General features: G+C 40.8%; 1 protein-coding gene across 4 annotated transcripts in view; it reads right to left on the bottom strand.

Annotated features, from left to right (window-relative positions):
- Positions 1 to 19066, bottom strand: part of TNNI3K (TNNI3 interacting kinase) — a 167986-nt gene that overhangs the window by 137844 nt on the left and 11076 nt on the right. For all 4 annotated transcript variants that reach the window (XM_075002559.1, XM_075002560.1, XM_075002557.1 and 1 more), the window contains exon 6: positions 1974 to 2072. In XM_075002559.1, coding sequence (XP_074858660.1) covers positions 1974 to 2072 — 99 coding nt within the window. The remainder of the gene's footprint in view (positions 1 to 1973; positions 2073 to 19066) is intronic.

Raw genomic sequence — 19066 nt, 5'->3', positions numbered from 1 at the left:
TCATCTTAGCTAACAGCCATTGATGGATGCCTATGAATTCATCGAGTTCTTTTTTTAACCTTGTTATAGTCTTGCCCTTCTCAACTTCCTCTGACAACATGTTCCACAGGTTGGCTGTGCATTGTGTGAATAAATAATTCCTTTTATTTTTTAAACATATCATCTATTGACTTCAAATGATAATCGTTAGTTCTTGTGTTAAAGCTTACTCTATACTGGATTTAACATTTTGAGTAAGAAAACTCTATTTTTGAAAATTAAAACAGGGTTACGTAGGTATATAATTTCTTGTCACAAAACTCATTATAAAGTCCATTTGTAAGTTATACCTATAAAAATATTGCATCGCTCACTAGCAAATGCCAGTTCATTTTTAAAAAATGATATGGATAGAAAGAGGTTGGGAAAAAGACACACTTACTTGTTTAACTGACCTAGTCAGCATAATAAAGTAAAAGCCCTTAACATCCATAAATTAGCTATGTCAGAGCTGTAGCTTCCTTCAGAAAGTACAGTCCCTTATCACAAAAGCACCATGTGCATTTTAGCATAATTTCACAAGACTGTGACTATTTGTTCAAAAGTGGTTCACGGGAAATAAGCAAACTAATCTCTCAGCCCAACATGTAATAGAGTTTCTTAATGTTATTGGATGATGAGGTGAATGTATAAAAAAAGGAGGGTGCAGGAATGCATGCTTTGTGCACATCCTTACTGCTATTGAACCATAGAAGTATAGAATTTTCAATCATCTGTTCGAGCTCTTGGAGTCTGTCCTTTCAAAAGCATTTTCTGGGAATGACTCTCCAACACGCGCTAAATAACTTCAGTGAAATGAAAAATATATTCTACCTAGAGGTCATGCTTTGAAATTCTGAAAATGTTCCAACACACGCATGTTTCCAGGAGAAAAAAGGCATAGGGACTGGCTCATATAAGCCAACACAGACACAAGGCTACTTCAGAACCCAAGGATCTCCTGCTGTGCAAACGGCTATATTGCCAATAAGCCACAGACATTTCTACATCAGCAAAGAGAAATGGGATTAGTGGGGAGGAGGTCCAAGGCCTGAGTGTTTTTTTTAAAATTTCACTGCTGGTGATTGCAAGAAACAAGACTTAGCCCTTTGCATCCACAACATGCTGGGTGAAGTCCTGGCTTCACTGGGTCCACTAGGAATTTTTCCACTGACTTTCATGAGGCCTGGATTTTGCCTATTAAATCCCAAGTGCCCCAATCCTGGCGTTATTGAGTTACTATGGGCCATTGAGACACATTTTTGTAGCTGTATTTAAACTGATACACTTGGGGGTAGGGTGGGGGGCAACAGACTTGGTGGGTCCCAGAGCAGGGCAGGTTCTGCACTATGGGAAGGAACAGGCCTTGGGTAGAAGTGGCAGGGCTGTGGCAGCCAGCCCTCACCTCCACTCAGAGTGTGCTGCACCAAAGCTCCTCACTGTCCTGAGCCAGCCCCTGGGGCTGCCTGCAGTGGTTGCAGCGGCGCTGCCTGGGAGCTTCTTGAATTGCTGGGCCCCAGTGCAACTGCCCCATTGCCCTGCCCCACCCCCATCAGTGAGCCTGGACACACTTAATGGATACAAAGTAGCTACAAGGTGCAGGATGGGAGGTAAGTGCTGTATGAGTGAGAAACCCTTCTGTAGGTTAGAAAAGCTCTCTCTCATGAATGGCAACCAATTCCAAGGGCTCTTCTGAAGGTCAATAAATTTGGCTGGGGGGGGAGTGGGTCCTAGCAGTGGGTAGTTAAAACATGAATAGCCATAATCCTGTGAGCAGTCAAGCACCAGAAATTGTCATAATTAAAGGCACAACTTAAGTTATGTGAAACCTGTGCAGCTGCTCTATTGGGATCCTTCTGAATACAAAGATAGGGGTTGGCTGACAGTAAACCTATGTGTGGCTCATTGAATGATTGCACCCTATCACCTTTGTCAGATTCTACCCATTTAGTTACCTGTTCATGGCCATAGTATGCTGCGACATGTAAAGGGGTGAAAAACACTGCATCCTGAACATTGACGTAAGCGCCATGCTGTAAAAGTATATCCACAGCCTAAAATAAAAAGAAATAAAAAATTCCAATTAGAGGCTTGGTATGTGGTCACTTTATCATAAAATTCTATTACATTATGCCTGGAAAGAACAAACACGAAACTATAATGGTGGAGAGCTGCATACAGCATATAAAAGCAATTAACTTACAGTACTATAACTGAACACTGAATGTCACTGATGCCTTATAAATAAACCTGAGCATGTAGTTGACAGTAAAAAGCCTGAAGAGAGAGGCCTAGATATGACCGACTCAGAAGGCTTAGAATAGACTTTAATCTTCTTTTAGGCTTCCTGAACAAACACCAATAAATACATCACAGTTTTAAAAAGAAAACAAAACCAAAGACCCCTTTTAATTTAAATGCATGCAGGCAAATTCAGAAGCATAATTCCCTCCACATGTAAAGATTTCAGTGTATGTTAGAAGAGAATAGCCCTTCGACATCAATAAATAACCCAAAGTGGTTTCTTTCAAATTTCCACTCTCTTAGTCATTTCAGAGGCCAATAGTTTGGTCGAGCAGCTATTAATTTTGAAGCACTGGCCTTCTGAATAACTGTCAGAATGGAAATTTGAATTAAACCATTTTGGATTATTTATTGAAGCCTCAGCACAAGTTATTTTTGAAGCCCCAGGGAGTCTTTGTACTCACTAAAGGTCTTATGCCACAGATCATTTGCATAATTCTACACAGGCTTATGGAATGCTATTGTTTTTCCTTATATCCTGCATGGGAGTTTAATGATTGTGAAAGGTGCCGGAGTGACAACCTTGGAAATTATCCACAGCATGGGGCACAGCAGGGAAAACACACTGCCGCTCAGCCAACCCGTGTATCTCAAAGGTGACATAAAGGGACCCCCTCACGTGAGGGGATAAGTGGATAGTTTAGATGCCAGTGCTATTCACTCCTCCTCTCTGCTGACACTGCCAGCTATGGTCCCAATTAGTGTCAGACATGATGAATCATTTGTGATGTGAACTCCTGTCAACTAGTAACTGGATTGAGACCACCAGGTCATTTTACCTGAGCAACAATGAGGCCAGATATTTAAATTTATGTCACTCACAAGCACTGGTGGAACTAAGACCGGTTACTAAGCAACATTAGTGTTCAGAGATTCTCTCTTTAGACTATTTAAACTGAAAAATATTTTTTCAATGTGCTTCACAGAATGAATTTTCTGCGTGGAGCCCTGCCCATGCCACATTTAATGTTTTTTTCCCTTATAGTTTACAATGTCACTCTAACACTCTGTGCAAGACTGTCTAGGACTAGTGTTTTAGGGGCTACTTCTGCCACACACATATCCTCCTCCCATCCCATTCACTCCAATAAGACCTCAAAGCATTTATCACGTTCTAGAAATGGCTCAAACGCTCTTCAGCAGAAGAGAACCGGAATTGCAATCTGAAAACAACATGCATGGAGGGCTATGCAACTATGTCATGGCACTGCCTCTTTAGGGGCACTACAGGCATGGAGGGAGGGCCTTGTTTTGTCAGATTTTACCCTCAGAGCTATAGAACTTAGTTCAAGGAAACTCAGTAGTCTTGAAGCCATATTGTCAAGGTCCTCAAGGAGATAGTTCTGAGGGTAGGAAGAGGTGCAGAAGGAATTTGTCTCCTTATGAATGATGCTTTCCTCTGGAATATCTTGAGATCTTCATGCATCAGCGGGGATTCATTCCCTCATGGTCTAAAGTCCTTTGCCTGATGCCCTGCAGGGGTAACTCAAGATAGCTCCACTAACTTCAACAGAGCTTCTTGTGACTCATCACACTCACCCATAAGAGGTGGGAGAAAGAGAAGCAATCTCATGTGTGGTGGGTAATGTAGGCAAGGGAAGGCGTTGCCTTCCCCAAACTGCCTACATCCCCCAACCAGATGGGGATGGAAGGGGCCACCACTGGGCTGCCTGGCTAAAGATGGGGTTGGGGGCTGTAGAGTGACTGCCCAGTGAGGTCTAGGGTCGGAGCCTGCAGTATAGCAACCTGGCTGCTCAGGAAGGCTGTGGCAGGGTGAGGCCAGGGGAGGAAAGACAAGAGTAAAACTAGGGCAGATTTGGAGCTGACAATCAGAGTGGGAGCAGCTGAGGAGTAGGCTGTCCTAAAGTAATTAGGACCAGCTGATCCCATTCAGGGCTACCTTTATAAACCCTTTCCCTCGCAGGGCAAGTGGGGAGTGTGAGAGGTGGTTAAGGAGACTTGGAGGAACAACAGAGTCAGCAGAGAAGGAGAAGAGCCTCAGTAACCTGGGGCTGGGCTGCCCCCCAGTCCAGGGGACCCTGTGGCTCAACCAGAGACTGTGGAGAACTGGTCAGCTGGTGGAGTCAACCAAGGAAGGGGACTTGCTGCTGCTGCTGCTGCTGCCACTATCTGAAGGAGGTACTGGTGGGGGAAGTCCACTTGGGAAGTGGCCCAGGGAGAAGAGCAGCAGGGGTAAGGGTGAAGGGAGTCAGCCCTCACTGGCAGCAGTCATTCAGGGTGTCTGGGCTGGAACCTGGAATGAGTGTGTGGGGACTGGGTTCCCCCCAGACCACCCATCTGCCCCATCAAGGGTATCAGAGCTCCTATGGTGGGGTCAGTGGACTGAACAGAGGGCCTGGGGCCCAGGAACAAGACTCACACTGCTACAAGGCTTAGAACCTGGGCCATGGATGCCTGACCACCCAGGCAGGGCTGGGGTTCTGGCTGCAGCTGCTGCTCTCCAGTGGCCTGGGAAGGGGTGAGCCAGGGCTGCAGCTGTCTGGCTATCTGTGGGAGGCTGGGACATGGCTGTCCAGCAACCCAAGGGGGGCTGGAGTGGTCCAGGAAGGACTGGGCTGCAGCTGTCCCGCCACCTGAGAAGGCATGGGAGGGGGCCAGGGCTGCCTGTCACCCAGTGAGGGATGGGAGAGGGCTGTGGCTGTTCAGCCATCTGGGAGGGTTGGGGCCAGGGCTGTCTGCCCTACAGTTGCCAGGCACTGTGGTGTGCCAGGAAGGGTGTGACCATTCCCTGCACCTTGGAAGGGGGATTAAGGGGTCAAGAGCTAGGAGCAGTAATCTGGGGCTGGGATTGGCTCTGCAGGGCATGGGGGTGATGGAAGGGGCAGGGTCTTGGGAGAAAAGGGTGGGGCTTGGACCAGTCTTCCCCATTGGGCCTTCAACCATTGCCTGTGGGCAATATTGTTTGATTCATAGGCAGTAACCCTTGTAGGAAAGAGAGCACCATGGTATCTTAGGAAAATCACAGAAAACTTCTAATTGCTCTGAGGAATTGTAAATTCTGGGGTGATCTATATGAGTAGGCTTGTGTTTCAGAGAATGCTTTGGAGGAGAGGATAGTTTCAGGTCCTCATGAAAACACCAGAGAGAGAAATCTTTCTTTAGAAAGCAAGCATTGTGAACAAAGGTGTGACTCTTACATCACAGGGAGTTTTCAAGCAGATCTCAGAGAACCTCACAGATTTGCTATGGAGTTGTGGGTGTTCAGTAACAGCAGAAAATAGACTGTAGGCGTTTAAAGGCACAAGTCAGTTTGGAAAAACTGAGGTTTAACTGAGAAGTGTCTCGATTTCATCATCTGCCACAATGCGAGGATTGTAAAGCACCTTGAAAACTCTGGATTCAAAATCACTACGAGTGTTAGCTAAATTACCATTATTTACCAAAAAACAAACAAACAAAATAAACAAAAACAAACCACACAAGAATAGCATGCCTACAAGATTTTGCCTGTATTTGAATCAGATCAGAGGGTAGGATCTTTCTGGTTTTAGATTTGAACCAGAAGGAAAATCATTACAATCCAGTATTCCAGGGGAGTTAGAGATGAGATTCCAGTTTTGGTCCTATGATATATGGGGCAATTTCCCGCAATATTTGTTGGAGATCTTACTGTATTAAGGTTGAGAGTCATTTTGGGCCAGACTTGCAAATATTAATTCAAGCTAGAGTCTTCAGAGACCAACAGACAAAGAAAATCTTTAGGCTAAATACCTGAGTTTAGATTGATTCATGTTCTTTCTGAGTGAGAAACTGGACAGAGCATACTGTTCAAAGAAGGGCCCAATTCTTCTTGGTATAGGATGGAAGGACTTTGGCCTCTGAACTGCAACAGATCCATTTAAAGTTTATAACTGGCTAGAATTTCTCACGATCTTCTTAACTAATTGCTGATTGCACTATTTTCAATCTTCAGCTACTTTCTCCTCCAAAGCTTTAGTTTATTAAATAAGACTGACAATTGTGGTGCCCCACAATTAATTTGCTTTCCACTCTGAGTAATCATTCACTACAACTCTATTTCTATTTCTTCTTGCTTAACCAGTTTTTAATTCACAAAATATCTTTTCTGTTATCCTCTCATTATTTACACTGAGTCTTTTATGAAAGGCATTATCCAATACTTTTTGAAAATTCAAGTAAATTATGCCCACTTCAAATAAAGTCTGTTAATTAAGGTAACTTTGAAGGTTAGAGAGAGTCAACAAATGGAATGTAAGACTACATAAAGATTTTATCTCTTGAACAAGAGCAGGAGATAAGAATTCTAACAAAATTAAATCAATGGATATTGACTTGCTAGTAGGTAAAATTAAAACGAGAGACCACTTCTACAATTAAGCCATGTGCATCAGCATTAGCCTACATACATCCTTGTGTTAACACATCTAATGTATCTAGAATGCTTTTCAGAGCTTCTTTATTAATTAAGCCATTAAAATCTAAATAAGAAGAGTACCAAACACTGGCCTAATTCTTTCCAATTTAGCAGACATAGATGTAGTCAGTCAGGTCCTGTAAAGATTCTTTGCACAAAACTCTTAACTCTTTGTTGATTTGCAAGAATTTTACAATCAACCTTGAACAGAATGAAGCACTAAATGCCTAAAATGTTCCCACGTGGTTGTGAAACTCTAATTGACAGATGTAAGATAAATTAATTAAGTTGTCTATTAAGGAAGAAGTATACCGAAATGTTTCTACATGATTTTTTGTTAGACTTGGACAGAAGACAGAACTGAACCAAGCTATTTGTATATTCTCATAGCCGCATTAGAATAGATAAGATAAAGAAGTAGTGAAAGATATAGGTACTGATCTGAAATATATCATTCACCCCACAAGAATGGTTTCTCATTCCAAAGCAGGTAGCAAGGAACTGAGGTGTTTTGTTTTCTTATCTGAAGATATTGCACACAGAATGTGACTGACTGATATATTATGGGAAGACAATTGTCTTGCCCTCATCATTTCATTAATAATACTATACTTTGAAACATCGCAATTATTTTGACAGGTGGTTTAAAGACATTAAAAGAGGCAATTTGCTTCAAAAGGCAGACTCTTGGGGAGAATTGATGAGTTGGGGGCTCAGTCAAGTTAGCTGAAGCTCTGTTGTGGGCCACTGCAGACACATTTTAACACCTTTTGAGTTGTTTGGCTGGTGGTGTCATAGTAAAGGTGAAAGATCCTTTAATACCATACCAGCATGGAGGGTAAAATTTTCAAAAGTGCCTAAGTGACTTACGAGCCCAAGTCTCATTTTCAAAAGCAACACAAAGACTTCAGATTCCAGGGGAATGCCAATACTTGAAAATCTACAGCAGCGCCATTGTAGGCACTTTTGAAGTAACTAGGGTTCCAGCTAGACAACCACACAAACAGCTCACGCAGTTCTGAAGATGTTAAATTATGTCTGCATGGATGGTAAGAGGGCATTCCAATGAAAGGTTATTCAACTGAGAACTCAGCTGGAAAAAAAACAAAACAAAAGAAAACCACTCTTTCCTCCTCATCAGTGTACCATCTTAAAAAAAAAAAAATGACCACAATATCTTGGTCTAGCTGCTGTTGGATCACCTTTGAAGAAGGCAAGAGACGTCAAGTAAAAGATGTTTGATGTAGAACACTGAGGAATGTGCTAGGCTCCCATGAGAGTTGGCAGGATCTGGCTACTGTGTGATTTCATCTCTGTGCTATTTTGGAACCCTAGAGAAATGGAAATGCATTGTCTTCATCTTGTTTTGCTGCAAATTTGCTTTCATAATTAAATTCAGGAGAGCAATGACCAAGAACAAGTGAACTGGTTCCACAGAAAAGAAGGGTATTAATTTAAATCACAACTGAACCTTTCTAAAAATAAGAACTGACATGAACTTTAGTTAAATACTTTTGGGAGACTGGGCAATTTCTGTTAAAATGACTACGGTATTCAAGTCTTGGGTATCTCCGCCCACTGCCCAGGTTTCAAATGAAGGCAAAGTCTGAAGAAGACCTGGACCTTATTCACCATTGCCCCAGCAAGGTGTGTAGTCATCTATAGGCGGCCTAGGTTTTGCTCTACTACCTTGATTTGGCAGCATTTTACGCTGACTTTGTGCCAGCATAAATGACTGCAACAAACCTTCAGCAAAGTTTCAGGCCTATAAAGATCCCAGGCCCCTGGAATTCATGAGATTAGATTTTTTTTCTAGCCAGACAGACTATAACATTGAAATATGACAACTTCAGATCAGACCTCTCAGGACTGCATGACATGAAGAGGGTATACTGGATGTCAGGTGGGGGAAACTGAGATGTTAGAGATTGGAAGTCAGGAATAAAAGAGATTGGAAGAAAGGGAAAACGTGTAACTGTGTAGCACATAGAAGTATAACTGTAGAATGATGAGAGAGATGAAAGAAAATGAGGACTTTGAAATATTCAGATACATTTAAAATAAATATGAAAACTTTCCAACTTTTCTCAAATTGTTTGAGGTTCACCCATCCCTATTCATAATCATCTCTCATGTGAAAACTAGAGCTGACAAAAATATTCTATTGTAAAATAGGGTTTAGATGTGAAAATCTGTGTTTTATTCTAGGAAAGCTGTAGTTATAAGACAAACCCCTTCTTTACCGACAAGTCCTTGTTGAAAGAAGACAAATGGATTCACTCATTAGTGTCAATTGAACATGTGGTGAAATGAAATAACACTCCTCCCTCCCAACTGAAATCTCAGCTCAGATCTCAAACCTCTCCGCACTGTAAACTGCAAATGTCAGTTTTAATTTATGAAATGAATTAGGCAGCAATATTAGTTTTTCAGTGTGGCAATATTGGATAGCACATCAGTGCTTATTAAGAATGTATTATTAATTCAGCAGTGACCTCTCTGGGCTGGAAACATTTAATGTTTTTGAAACATCAGGCTTAGGAGCCATTTTTTAAACTGGGAATCTAATTTGGTTTCCAGCATCTTATTTTTTCTCAATTTTGTACACTTCCCACTGAGGACTCTAGTAAAAGGATCATGCTCTGAATGTCCACTAATTGGCAAAACAAGCTAACAAACTAGTTTGGCTAAAGTAAACAAACATGACACAAATATCACAGGGAAGAGGAAATATTTATGCACAAAACTAGCTCAGCTGAGTTGGAACATCTCAGGGTATGTCTACATTTACCAGACGAACAACTCCTCCAGAGTCAGTCTTCTGGGGTTTGATTTAGCATGCCCAGTGGGGATGCACTATAATCGAACCATCAGGGCTCTACAGTTGGCCCTGGTACTCCTCATTGTTGTGAGAAGTAAGGGAGGTTGACAGAGAGCTTCTCCCATCGATCCTCCTCTGTGTGGGTAACCAGAAAAATCTATTTAGGATACATCGATCCCAGCTATGCAGTTGTAGACCTGGCCTTATTTATAGCAGTGTCCATCAGTCTCCCAGGTTTATACAGGTGACTACCATCGTGGTTTGAGGTGTGTGGAAACTTTACCAAGGTCACAAACTGGCCCTGAAGCAGAACTGAGAATCAAAGCAATAGTCTTCAGTTCCTTCTCTTCTGGCTCTGAAATAGTGAGTATCTCTTCTAAAGAAATGGAGAATTGAATAATATGTATAATAAGCTGGTGCGTATTTCTTATTTCTGTAACTGAATAAATAACATTTTTCTTATCTTACTGAAATGGAGGAAAATGTCAAATATATTTTCTCTCTCTGACTTACATTTCACTGCACTTTTTAGGGTTTTTTACAGTTCCAGTTTCCATGAATATTAATAAAATTTTGTGCAACGTAAGCTATTTCACCTAGCAGAGAAGATTCTCAGCAGCCTGACTATTTCAAAGTTCTACGACAAACAAAAAAAAAAAAGGAAAAGGCAGAATCTGAACTATAAAGCTTCAGATTCGAAACCAGCAGCAGGACCAAGTGAGGTACATAGAGTACAAACCTCTGTAGGGATATTTCTGGCAAAGATTTGCTTATTAATAACACAGAAAACAATAGGTCACTGGTTTGAGCATTGGCCTTGTAAACTCAGGGCGGTGAGCTCAACCCCTGAGGAGGACATTTAGGGGCCTCAGGCAAAGAGATTTAAAAATGAAAAACTATAAGAGATGGGACTTGGCCCTGCCAAGAGGTCAGGGGACTGGACTCAATAAATTCTCAAGGTCCCTTCCAGTTCTTTGAGATATGTATCTGCATGGATGTAAACTACTCACAAAAATGGTTCTACATTAAATTAGGGACTTTATCCTTGCAAGGAGCTGAGCACCCTCTGCTCATTGTAGGCAGCGCCCACTCACTCAGAGCATCAGGCCCAAAAGTTTTAAAAAAAATCAACTTGAAAAAGTAAAATACAGTCAAGGTATTTGGTATTTTCTGCTCATTATCATTCTTTTTAATGAACTGAAGTGCATCTTTATGTTCTTGTGCATATCACATGAATTATATACACACACAAACTAGAGTATCTTTCAATTGAGCTATAGAAAATACAGCATCATGTCAAGTCTTCCCCACAGGCTTTTCCTCAACTCCCTCAATTCTGTCATGAGCACTATCTTGCCAGAATGGTACATTAGTTATATAACTTTCTAGAGGAAAAACACATTGGCTAAAGTAGATATAGGAAACAATAGAAAGAGGGAGAAGAGTGAAAGTCTGGAAGGCCAGAATTTCAAAGTATGGGCCATAATCTGAAAAATTCTTTCCGGCTAGCACATAAAACAATTCAACTGCTTGAGAGAAAAAGCGCACACTCTGATACAATCTTGCATAATTAGATCGATAATATTTTGTTTCCTTTAGCCAACTAATGGTAATTAAGTAATAAAGAATTCAAAGCTGTATGTGAAAGATCTATTCAGGAAAGCCAAAAAATTGCAAATTAATCTGTCTCATTATCTGGAAATCAAATTTTATTAGTGAAGTTGACTCATTTCTCTTCTCAAATAATTCTGCTTTAGTGAAAGAGAAATAATGACAAATTTCATTTGCAAGAAGAATGACTTTGGACTCGATACGCAGCAGTTTTCTGCAAGCAACACAAAGAAACCAATCAACATCATATGCTTCAATTTGTAGCCCAGCTTCAATATTTGTTCATAAAAAATTTCTGCACCCACACCTCCACATGTGGTAAGCATTAAATTATCTGATTTGTGTAAGTGTGGGGTTTGTGAATGCAGTATTTTTCTGCCCATAGTCATGGGCCAGACTGAGAATATGGCTTTTCCTGTTATGAAATAGTAAGGGAGAAACTCTGGGCACTTCAAAGTATTTGTAAATTTTACAATTGATTTCAGTGGGTCAGTATGTCATTCTACATGTCTTATTAATATTAGGGCCTGTTATACCACTCTGGATATTTGCATACATTACATGTATATAAGTTGTGAGATATTTTACACTGTTTATATAATGAAGTATTGTATAACTATTTCTTCTGTAATGAGTGATTCTTTTATCTTGCCTTTCTGTATCTTCTTATCTGATCTCACTCTATCTTATGGAAATACATTGACAAGCTGCTCACTCTCATCATGTCCTATATTTTTATACATTTCTCAAACAACAACAAACAACTAAAGAATTACAAGATCTAGTTGGCTTAAATAAGCTCATGTTTCCACATGACAAATGCAGATTCTTCATATAGGTTCCATCCTAATTATTTTCCTGTCGTTGAAACTGGCTGCTCAGCAGTTGTTCACGTGATGCTGGTAATGAAAGACTGGACTTATTCCAGAATTTGGTATACTTGGACTGAAATTTCCAAATATCAGTACATTCAGGCCACACGTCAGAGAGATAATCAGTGTGTTCATATACGCTGAACTGAAGCAAACCTTTGAAAGCATGCAGGGAAACAATGAATTTCCTTGTTTTATTTAGAAATTATCTGGAATAGCAAAGTAGTTTTCACAGCCACCAGCCTGTGAATAAATCCTTCTCCCTTCTAAGTGGAAGCAGGTGACTTACAGAAATGAGCAACATCCACAAAATTCAGGGATGGATCTGAGTTGCCCAGGTTTTCAGATCTGAGGTGCCTATTATGATGAGGCCAGCCACAAATTCAGATCCAGATTTGAGTGTTCACATCTTGGATTGTTTAGGCTCTTCTCTAGCTATTTGGTACATCACTACAAATTTGTGTGCAAGAGTTCAGGGACTGTCTTTCTTAGGAAGATAAGAACAGCTGTACTAGGTCAAACCAAGGGTCCACCTAGCCCAGAATCTTGTCTTCTGACTGTGGTCAATACCAGGCATTCCCATTTCCAGCTTCTGACAAACAGAGGCTAATGCATCTATCCTCCATGTATTTATCCCTTTCTTATTTGAACCCTGTTAAATCCCAGGCTTCACAAGTCTCGTGGCACTAAGTTCCACAGGCTGACTGTGAGCTGGGTGAAGAAATACTTACTTTTGTTTGTTTTAAATCTGCAACCTATTAATTTTATTTGGTGATTCCTTGTTCTTAATTGTAAGAACAAGTAAATAATTTTTCCATATTCACTGTCTCCACACCAGTCATGATTTTATAGACCACGATCGTAATCCATCCTTAGTCTCTTCTCTTCTATGCTGAAAAGTCCTAGTCTTTTTAATCTCTCTTCATATGGTAGCCATTCCATCATTTTTGCTGCCCTGTTCTGAACTTTTTTCAATGCGAAGGTATCTTTTTTTGAGATGAAATGACCATATCTATATGTACCATTCAAGATGTGGGTGTACCATGGATTTATATAAAGGCAATAAGACATTCCCTGTCTTTATTTTCTTTCCCCTTTTTAATGATTCCTAACATTCTATTTTCTTCCTTGACTGCTGCTGCACATTGAATCACTTTCCTTTTGACATGTCTGTCAGGACGCCTTTTTCCACCTCCGATGTCTTCAGGAAGCAAAGTTAAGTCATATTTTACATCAAATTGAGTAGTTTACTACTACACCACTTTTTTATAGCTAAAAGATTTTTATTAAATGCCATCAGAGATGAATCTGCCACTTCTTTCTTATTTATTGTACCCAAAAGATTGACAGGAGCTGATATTTACTTTGTAACAAAATGGGCAATTTCGACTGTCCGCAGTATGCATTCTGAGAGGACACCATCTGAAAATTGAAATTCATTAGCCTTAGAGAAGCAGCTCTCAAACTTTTTGGATCGCAGCCTGCCCTGCTCAATGCAAACCTTTCTGTAGACCACCAGCCAGCCACCCGTTAGTAGAAAATGCCTTTACTGCTAAATACCATTTAATTCCCATTAGTCTACAGGAACATAAAAACATGTACGTAGTTGCAACATAAGTGGGGGTGGGCACACAGGGCTGGAGAGCCAGGGTGGGCTCCCTGCTGCACGGGTAGGGTCAGGGGGAAGTCCCAAGCCAACAGCCCACTTGCAAGATGATCATGGACCACACTTAGAGAACCACTGCACAAGAGATATTTTATTGCTTTTGAAAAAGAGGTGCCTTACTCACCAATAACAAGGCAGCGTGTTGTAGAACGAGTGCCATGTCTGCACTACTACTTATGTCCCTCAGAGGGTGTGGAAAAATCGTCCCCCTGAGCAATATAAGCTTCACTGGCACGAGGGGTAGGATGCACAGCATTGTCATGGATGAGTTTCTCCCACCAACATAGCTATCGCTGCTCACTGGGAGTGATTTAATTATGTCATTAGGAGAGTTCCTGCCCATCAACATAGAACTGCTAGAGCTCTTACAGTGACAGTACTGCATCAGTGGTGAGGCTGTAAGTCAGGGCTGGGGAATCAGCCCGCACTTGCCTGAATCCGGCCCCTGAAGTTCAGGGCTCCCTCCTGCAGCATCTGACTCACTGTGGGATATGGGGGTGTGGTGCCCTGAGCATCGTGGCCTACAGGTTCTGCCCCATCTCCAGGCTTAGAAAACAGTAGCACCAAGAAACACAGCCTGAAGAGATTTTCCCCCTGGCTTTAGTTGTCCAGACTTTCTCTCTCTCTCTCTCTCTCACACACACACACCATTTCTCTCGATAATGGATTGATATTTCTCTTGGCAGTTGGTTAGGACACCAAACCAGATGACAGCAACGAAGGGTCCCGTGGCACCTTATAGACTAACAGAAAAGTTTTGAGCATGAGCTTTCATGAGCACAGACTCACTTTGGTAGTAAGCCTCACCCTTGCTGACTGAGCTAACCTTGTTATCCCCACCCTTGCTCTAGCTTATTTATACCTGGCCCTGCAGATTTCCAAGACCAGCATCTGATGAAGTGAGTCTGTGCTCACGAAAACTCATGCTCAAAACTTTTCTGTTAGTCTATAAGGTGCCACAGGACCCTTCGTTGCTGTTACAGATCCAGAATAACACAGCTACCCCTCCGATACTTAAAACCAGATGAGTCATTAATGTTGCAAAAATTAGGTCTAGGTCCCATAATTTTATATGGTAAACCATAGTTCTGAGGAAAAAGCATAGCTGTAAATAGCAAATAATAAACCTTTTCTATCTTAGCCATGTGCCATATACTTCTATTTTAAAACATCTTGATTTCATAAAGGTTTGCAAACATTTCCTTCCTGCAGCTGTTGGAGAATGTACGATAACATAAGGCTGTGACTCAGTGAATGATCTTATGCCAGACTACTCCATCAGTAAACACATTCCTCAGAGAGGATTGTAATGAGAAGGATGAAGTACCATAAAAAATGAGCAAAAGTCTGATGCACAAGGTTGACCATTGGTATGCAGATGTCAAACTGAGGAATTTTATCTATGGACTACCCCAATCATCATCCCACCACACCTGGTGAACAATGCTCCTGTGACTCATCTCAGTCCACTTGAACCATGAACAACACAGCAGAGTACCCTAAGATATTAGCTCACGTGTAGATTTAATTAAAACTAATAATTTTTCCTATTGCAAGCTTTTGTTCTTATCTCTCACTTTCCAACATCAAACACAGAGGCACAGTAGCACACCAAAATGCAATGGGTGAAATCCTATGACAAAATGGCCATTGATGTTCAAGGTTAATTCTCCATTCATACAGTTGTCAGAGTTAATTAGGGTTGGCTCAACAGGCCTCGTCAACATTACCTCGTGTGTGTGTGTGTGTGTGTGTGAGAGAGAGAGAGAGAGAGAGAGAGAGAGAGAAGCAGCCCTCTGATTCTAATGAGATCCATTTCTAACAGGTGCCCTTTTCCTGTTTATTCTTCTAACTCAACAAAAGAAACCTTCACTAATGTTAATTTAACCCACCAAAATAAAATAGCCCTTGAAAGGACAGATGAAAACAAGAAAAAGAAGAGTGAAATGTTGAGGACAGACACCACCTATGAGCTGAGCTTGCTGCACCTTGAGTAATTTAAAAGGAACTGAAGAGTGGGTGTGGCCATTCCACTAGTTCACTGTCAGAATAATCTCTCCTGCTCAATGCCAGGAGGTGCCACATACAGAAGCAGAAATATGTAGGAGCCACTGAAAAAAACACTATTTATATGGCAGATTGATCATATGCTATTTTCTATAAATATTTAAATCCAGTAATGATCATCAAAAGCATATGCTACTTTTGAATTTCACCAGAGAAGAAAATCATTTTTAGTAATTTTTGAAGCATGGTATTTCTTGTTCCAGTAGAGATTCTCAACCTTATCCATCTCCTGAAAGGGGACGAGTAGCTTAAAAACTACTTCCCTAGAAATCAGATAGAAAAATATATGACCTAAAAAGACAAAATGTCGCAGCACAGTTACTGAAAGATTGCTTATTTTCTCATTTTTGCCATATAATTATAAAATAAACCAATTGGCATATACATATTGTACTTACATTTCAGTGTATAAAATATGGAGCAGTATAAATAAGTAATTGAATGAAATTTTCATTTGTACTGACTTCACTAGTGCTTTTCATGTACCCTGTTTTAAAATTAGGCAAATATTTAGATGAACTGATCTACCCCCAGAAGATCTCTGAGTACGCGTAGTTGAGAACCTCTGAGAAGTGTTAAGTATGTCACCGTGCACCGATACAGCATAGTATTGAACTGAAAACATATATTTCTTTATTTTTAATATATATAAATATCTGTACCTCTAGCTGATCCAATGCCTTATGCATTTGAAAGAAATATTTTTATAATAGTATATTTTGCTGAGATTTCCCCCCTGAAAAGAGGGTTTACCCAAGAATTATTCAACTCTGTCCCCAGTGAACCTTATTTTGAGTGCTTAAATGGCAGCAGGGACAATAGCCTTAACAGGCCCCTAAGCAAGGCAGGGGACAGGGTGCATCCTCTGGCAGAAAGGGCAAGGCTAGGGGCAGCCAGCCATCAGTGCCACCCTGACTGAGGTGCATCTCCCACCTCAGCCCATGGTGCTCCGGCAGTGGTTTAAAGGGCCCAGGGCTCTGCTGCCACACAGAGAGAGGGAACCACAGTAGTACATCTCACTACCACACTGGAGCCCTTTTATGGTAGGGAAAGTGATTCTATAAAAGTCTGCCTTGCAATGTACCAGCTGTAAATAACACTTATATGAAATAATGAGCTATTAAAATGACTCTAGTAAACAGACCAATCTAATGAGCATCCAGCATAATGTGTAAGACAACAAAATCAATAAGATAATATAAGACAGTCTTACTTGCTATACAAGGTACTTTGGAAAAGATAGAAACTGTTTTATGAAGACTATATACTACAGCTTGCACCTAAGGTACTTGGGGCTCCATTAAAGAATATAGACAATTCCCTTAACGATCATGACCCCAACAAGGCAAAATATCACTCTGCACATAAGCTCATTACCAAGTAACACATAGTCGACATACACAAAACACATTTCTGAGACGATGAAAGGATCATAAAACTAGTAAGACTTCTGTTAACTTGCCTATTGTAATTGAACAAAATGACTGGATATTTTTTTTGTTTTTTGACGTTGTAAACAGTATTTGCTTTTTGAGACAGGAGACACTAGGAAGCATTTCAAGTAAGTAAACAACCAGACATAGGAATAGACTTGACTAATGAAGGGAATGACATGATGTCTCATGAGTTTAAGAATGTAGTGCTAAAAAACAAACACCAAATCACCAGCAAAACCTACCCCCTGAAAAGCCAAACTTCAAAACAAAGTATTTAATGTCAGTCTACTCTATTAGCATGCTTCTCCATCCACAGACTTAAACAGTTGCCCACAGATACTGCAAATTGATTTGTCCCCTGATAACTGTTGGAGTTGCTGACCGAAACATTGAAGAATAACAGCTTTTTAATTGAGTTTGTGTGTGACTAACTGTAAAGTGCTTTATCCCTTTTCTCACTTTGTCACATCTGCACAGATTTCAGAGGTATTGCCAAGCTTTAGTGTGAATTTTCTTTATGGTTTCTAGCTCCCAATCAATCAATGCAAAGGTAACATTTGGAATTATTCTCATTTTGGCATGTTTTGTATTTACTGTTTGTAAGTATTAGCAGATATAGACCTGAGGCAAGATTCAGACACTGGCTTCTTCTGGCCCCGGCTTGGGAGAAGGTCCCCAAATGCAGAATGTCTGGCCAGGTGGAAGGATGAAACAGTGTATTGCGCCCTCATTCTCCCTTGCCCATGGGGCATTAGGCAGCCAGCTCAGCTTAAAGTGTGAGTGATGTGGATGGGAGGAGGAAGTGGATGGGATATGGTCTGATTTGGTCCTTCCACTAGGCAGTCCTTGCCACTAGGGCTTCTATGGTCACAGCATGACTCTAGAGAGAGTTTAACAGAGCATAGCATTTCTATTCCTGGTGGAAATGCCAAGGAAGGGCAGATAACTGAAGCTGGCTCTGCAAAGGGCATTTGAACTTGCCTAGGATAAAGTCGCTGTAGTTACTATTTACATTATGTTAGCATCCAGAGACTGCAGATAGAATTGAGGCATGTTATGCTTAGCAGTGCACAGATACAGAGTTTTAGAGACTGCTAAATATTCAAAGGTATTTATGTGCCTAAAGATGCAACTAGGGACTTAAATAACTTTTTAAAAGCTCCTAAGCAGGTTAAGCACTAAACTCCCATTGATTTCAAAGGGAGGTAGGAATCTATCTATGAATTGATATAGTAAAGATATGCTTGAGCTGACTGGGGTCTCAGGGTAAACAGGAGCATCTCAAAGCTTCGCAAATGCAGTTATCCCAAGATGGCAGCTTTGTTTCTTCTGCAGTTTCGAAGCCTGTGGGACTTAGCAATTTTGTTACACTCTCCAAGGGCAGCACTGTCAATTTTGGTGATGCTTGCAATGCAGGGTGAATGACAGAGATTAAATCTTATCTTTGAATCTCTTTGTTTTCTGGGGTATCAGTAAATCACGAATGTTGCTTTACAATCATTACAGTAAGTGTTTTCATAGTGATGTATTTCTCCTCTATCAGAGAAGTGTTAGTTATTTAGTCTTATGGGTTTTTTCCCTCCTGATTTCAGTCATTTAAAAAGGGCTGGACTGGATTAAAATAAAACCTCTCACTTTCTGCAGAACACCTATGCTTCCCTCTTCCCCATACCCTCTCCACTGCTTCAGTGTGCTTAGCACGAAGCTAGATAGACCTTGTGCTCATTTAGTCTTTGTTCTTCACACTGAGCATGCCAGCACAGGTGCCAATTAGAACAAAGCAGCATGTTAGTTCTGGTGATGTTGACACTCCTCTATTAGGAATTGACCTGAACTCTAAGTTGATTTCCAATAAAAATCTTTTAAAAATACAAA

Source organism: Carettochelys insculpta, chromosome 9 (genome assembly GCF_033958435.1).
Source record: "Carettochelys insculpta isolate YL-2023 chromosome 9, ASM3395843v1, whole genome shotgun sequence".
In the NCBI taxonomy this organism is placed as follows: Eukaryota; Metazoa; Chordata; order Testudines; family Carettochelyidae; genus Carettochelys; species Carettochelys insculpta.
Note: the sequence above shows the minus strand (reverse complement) of the source record. Positions and strands in the feature narration are given on the sequence as shown.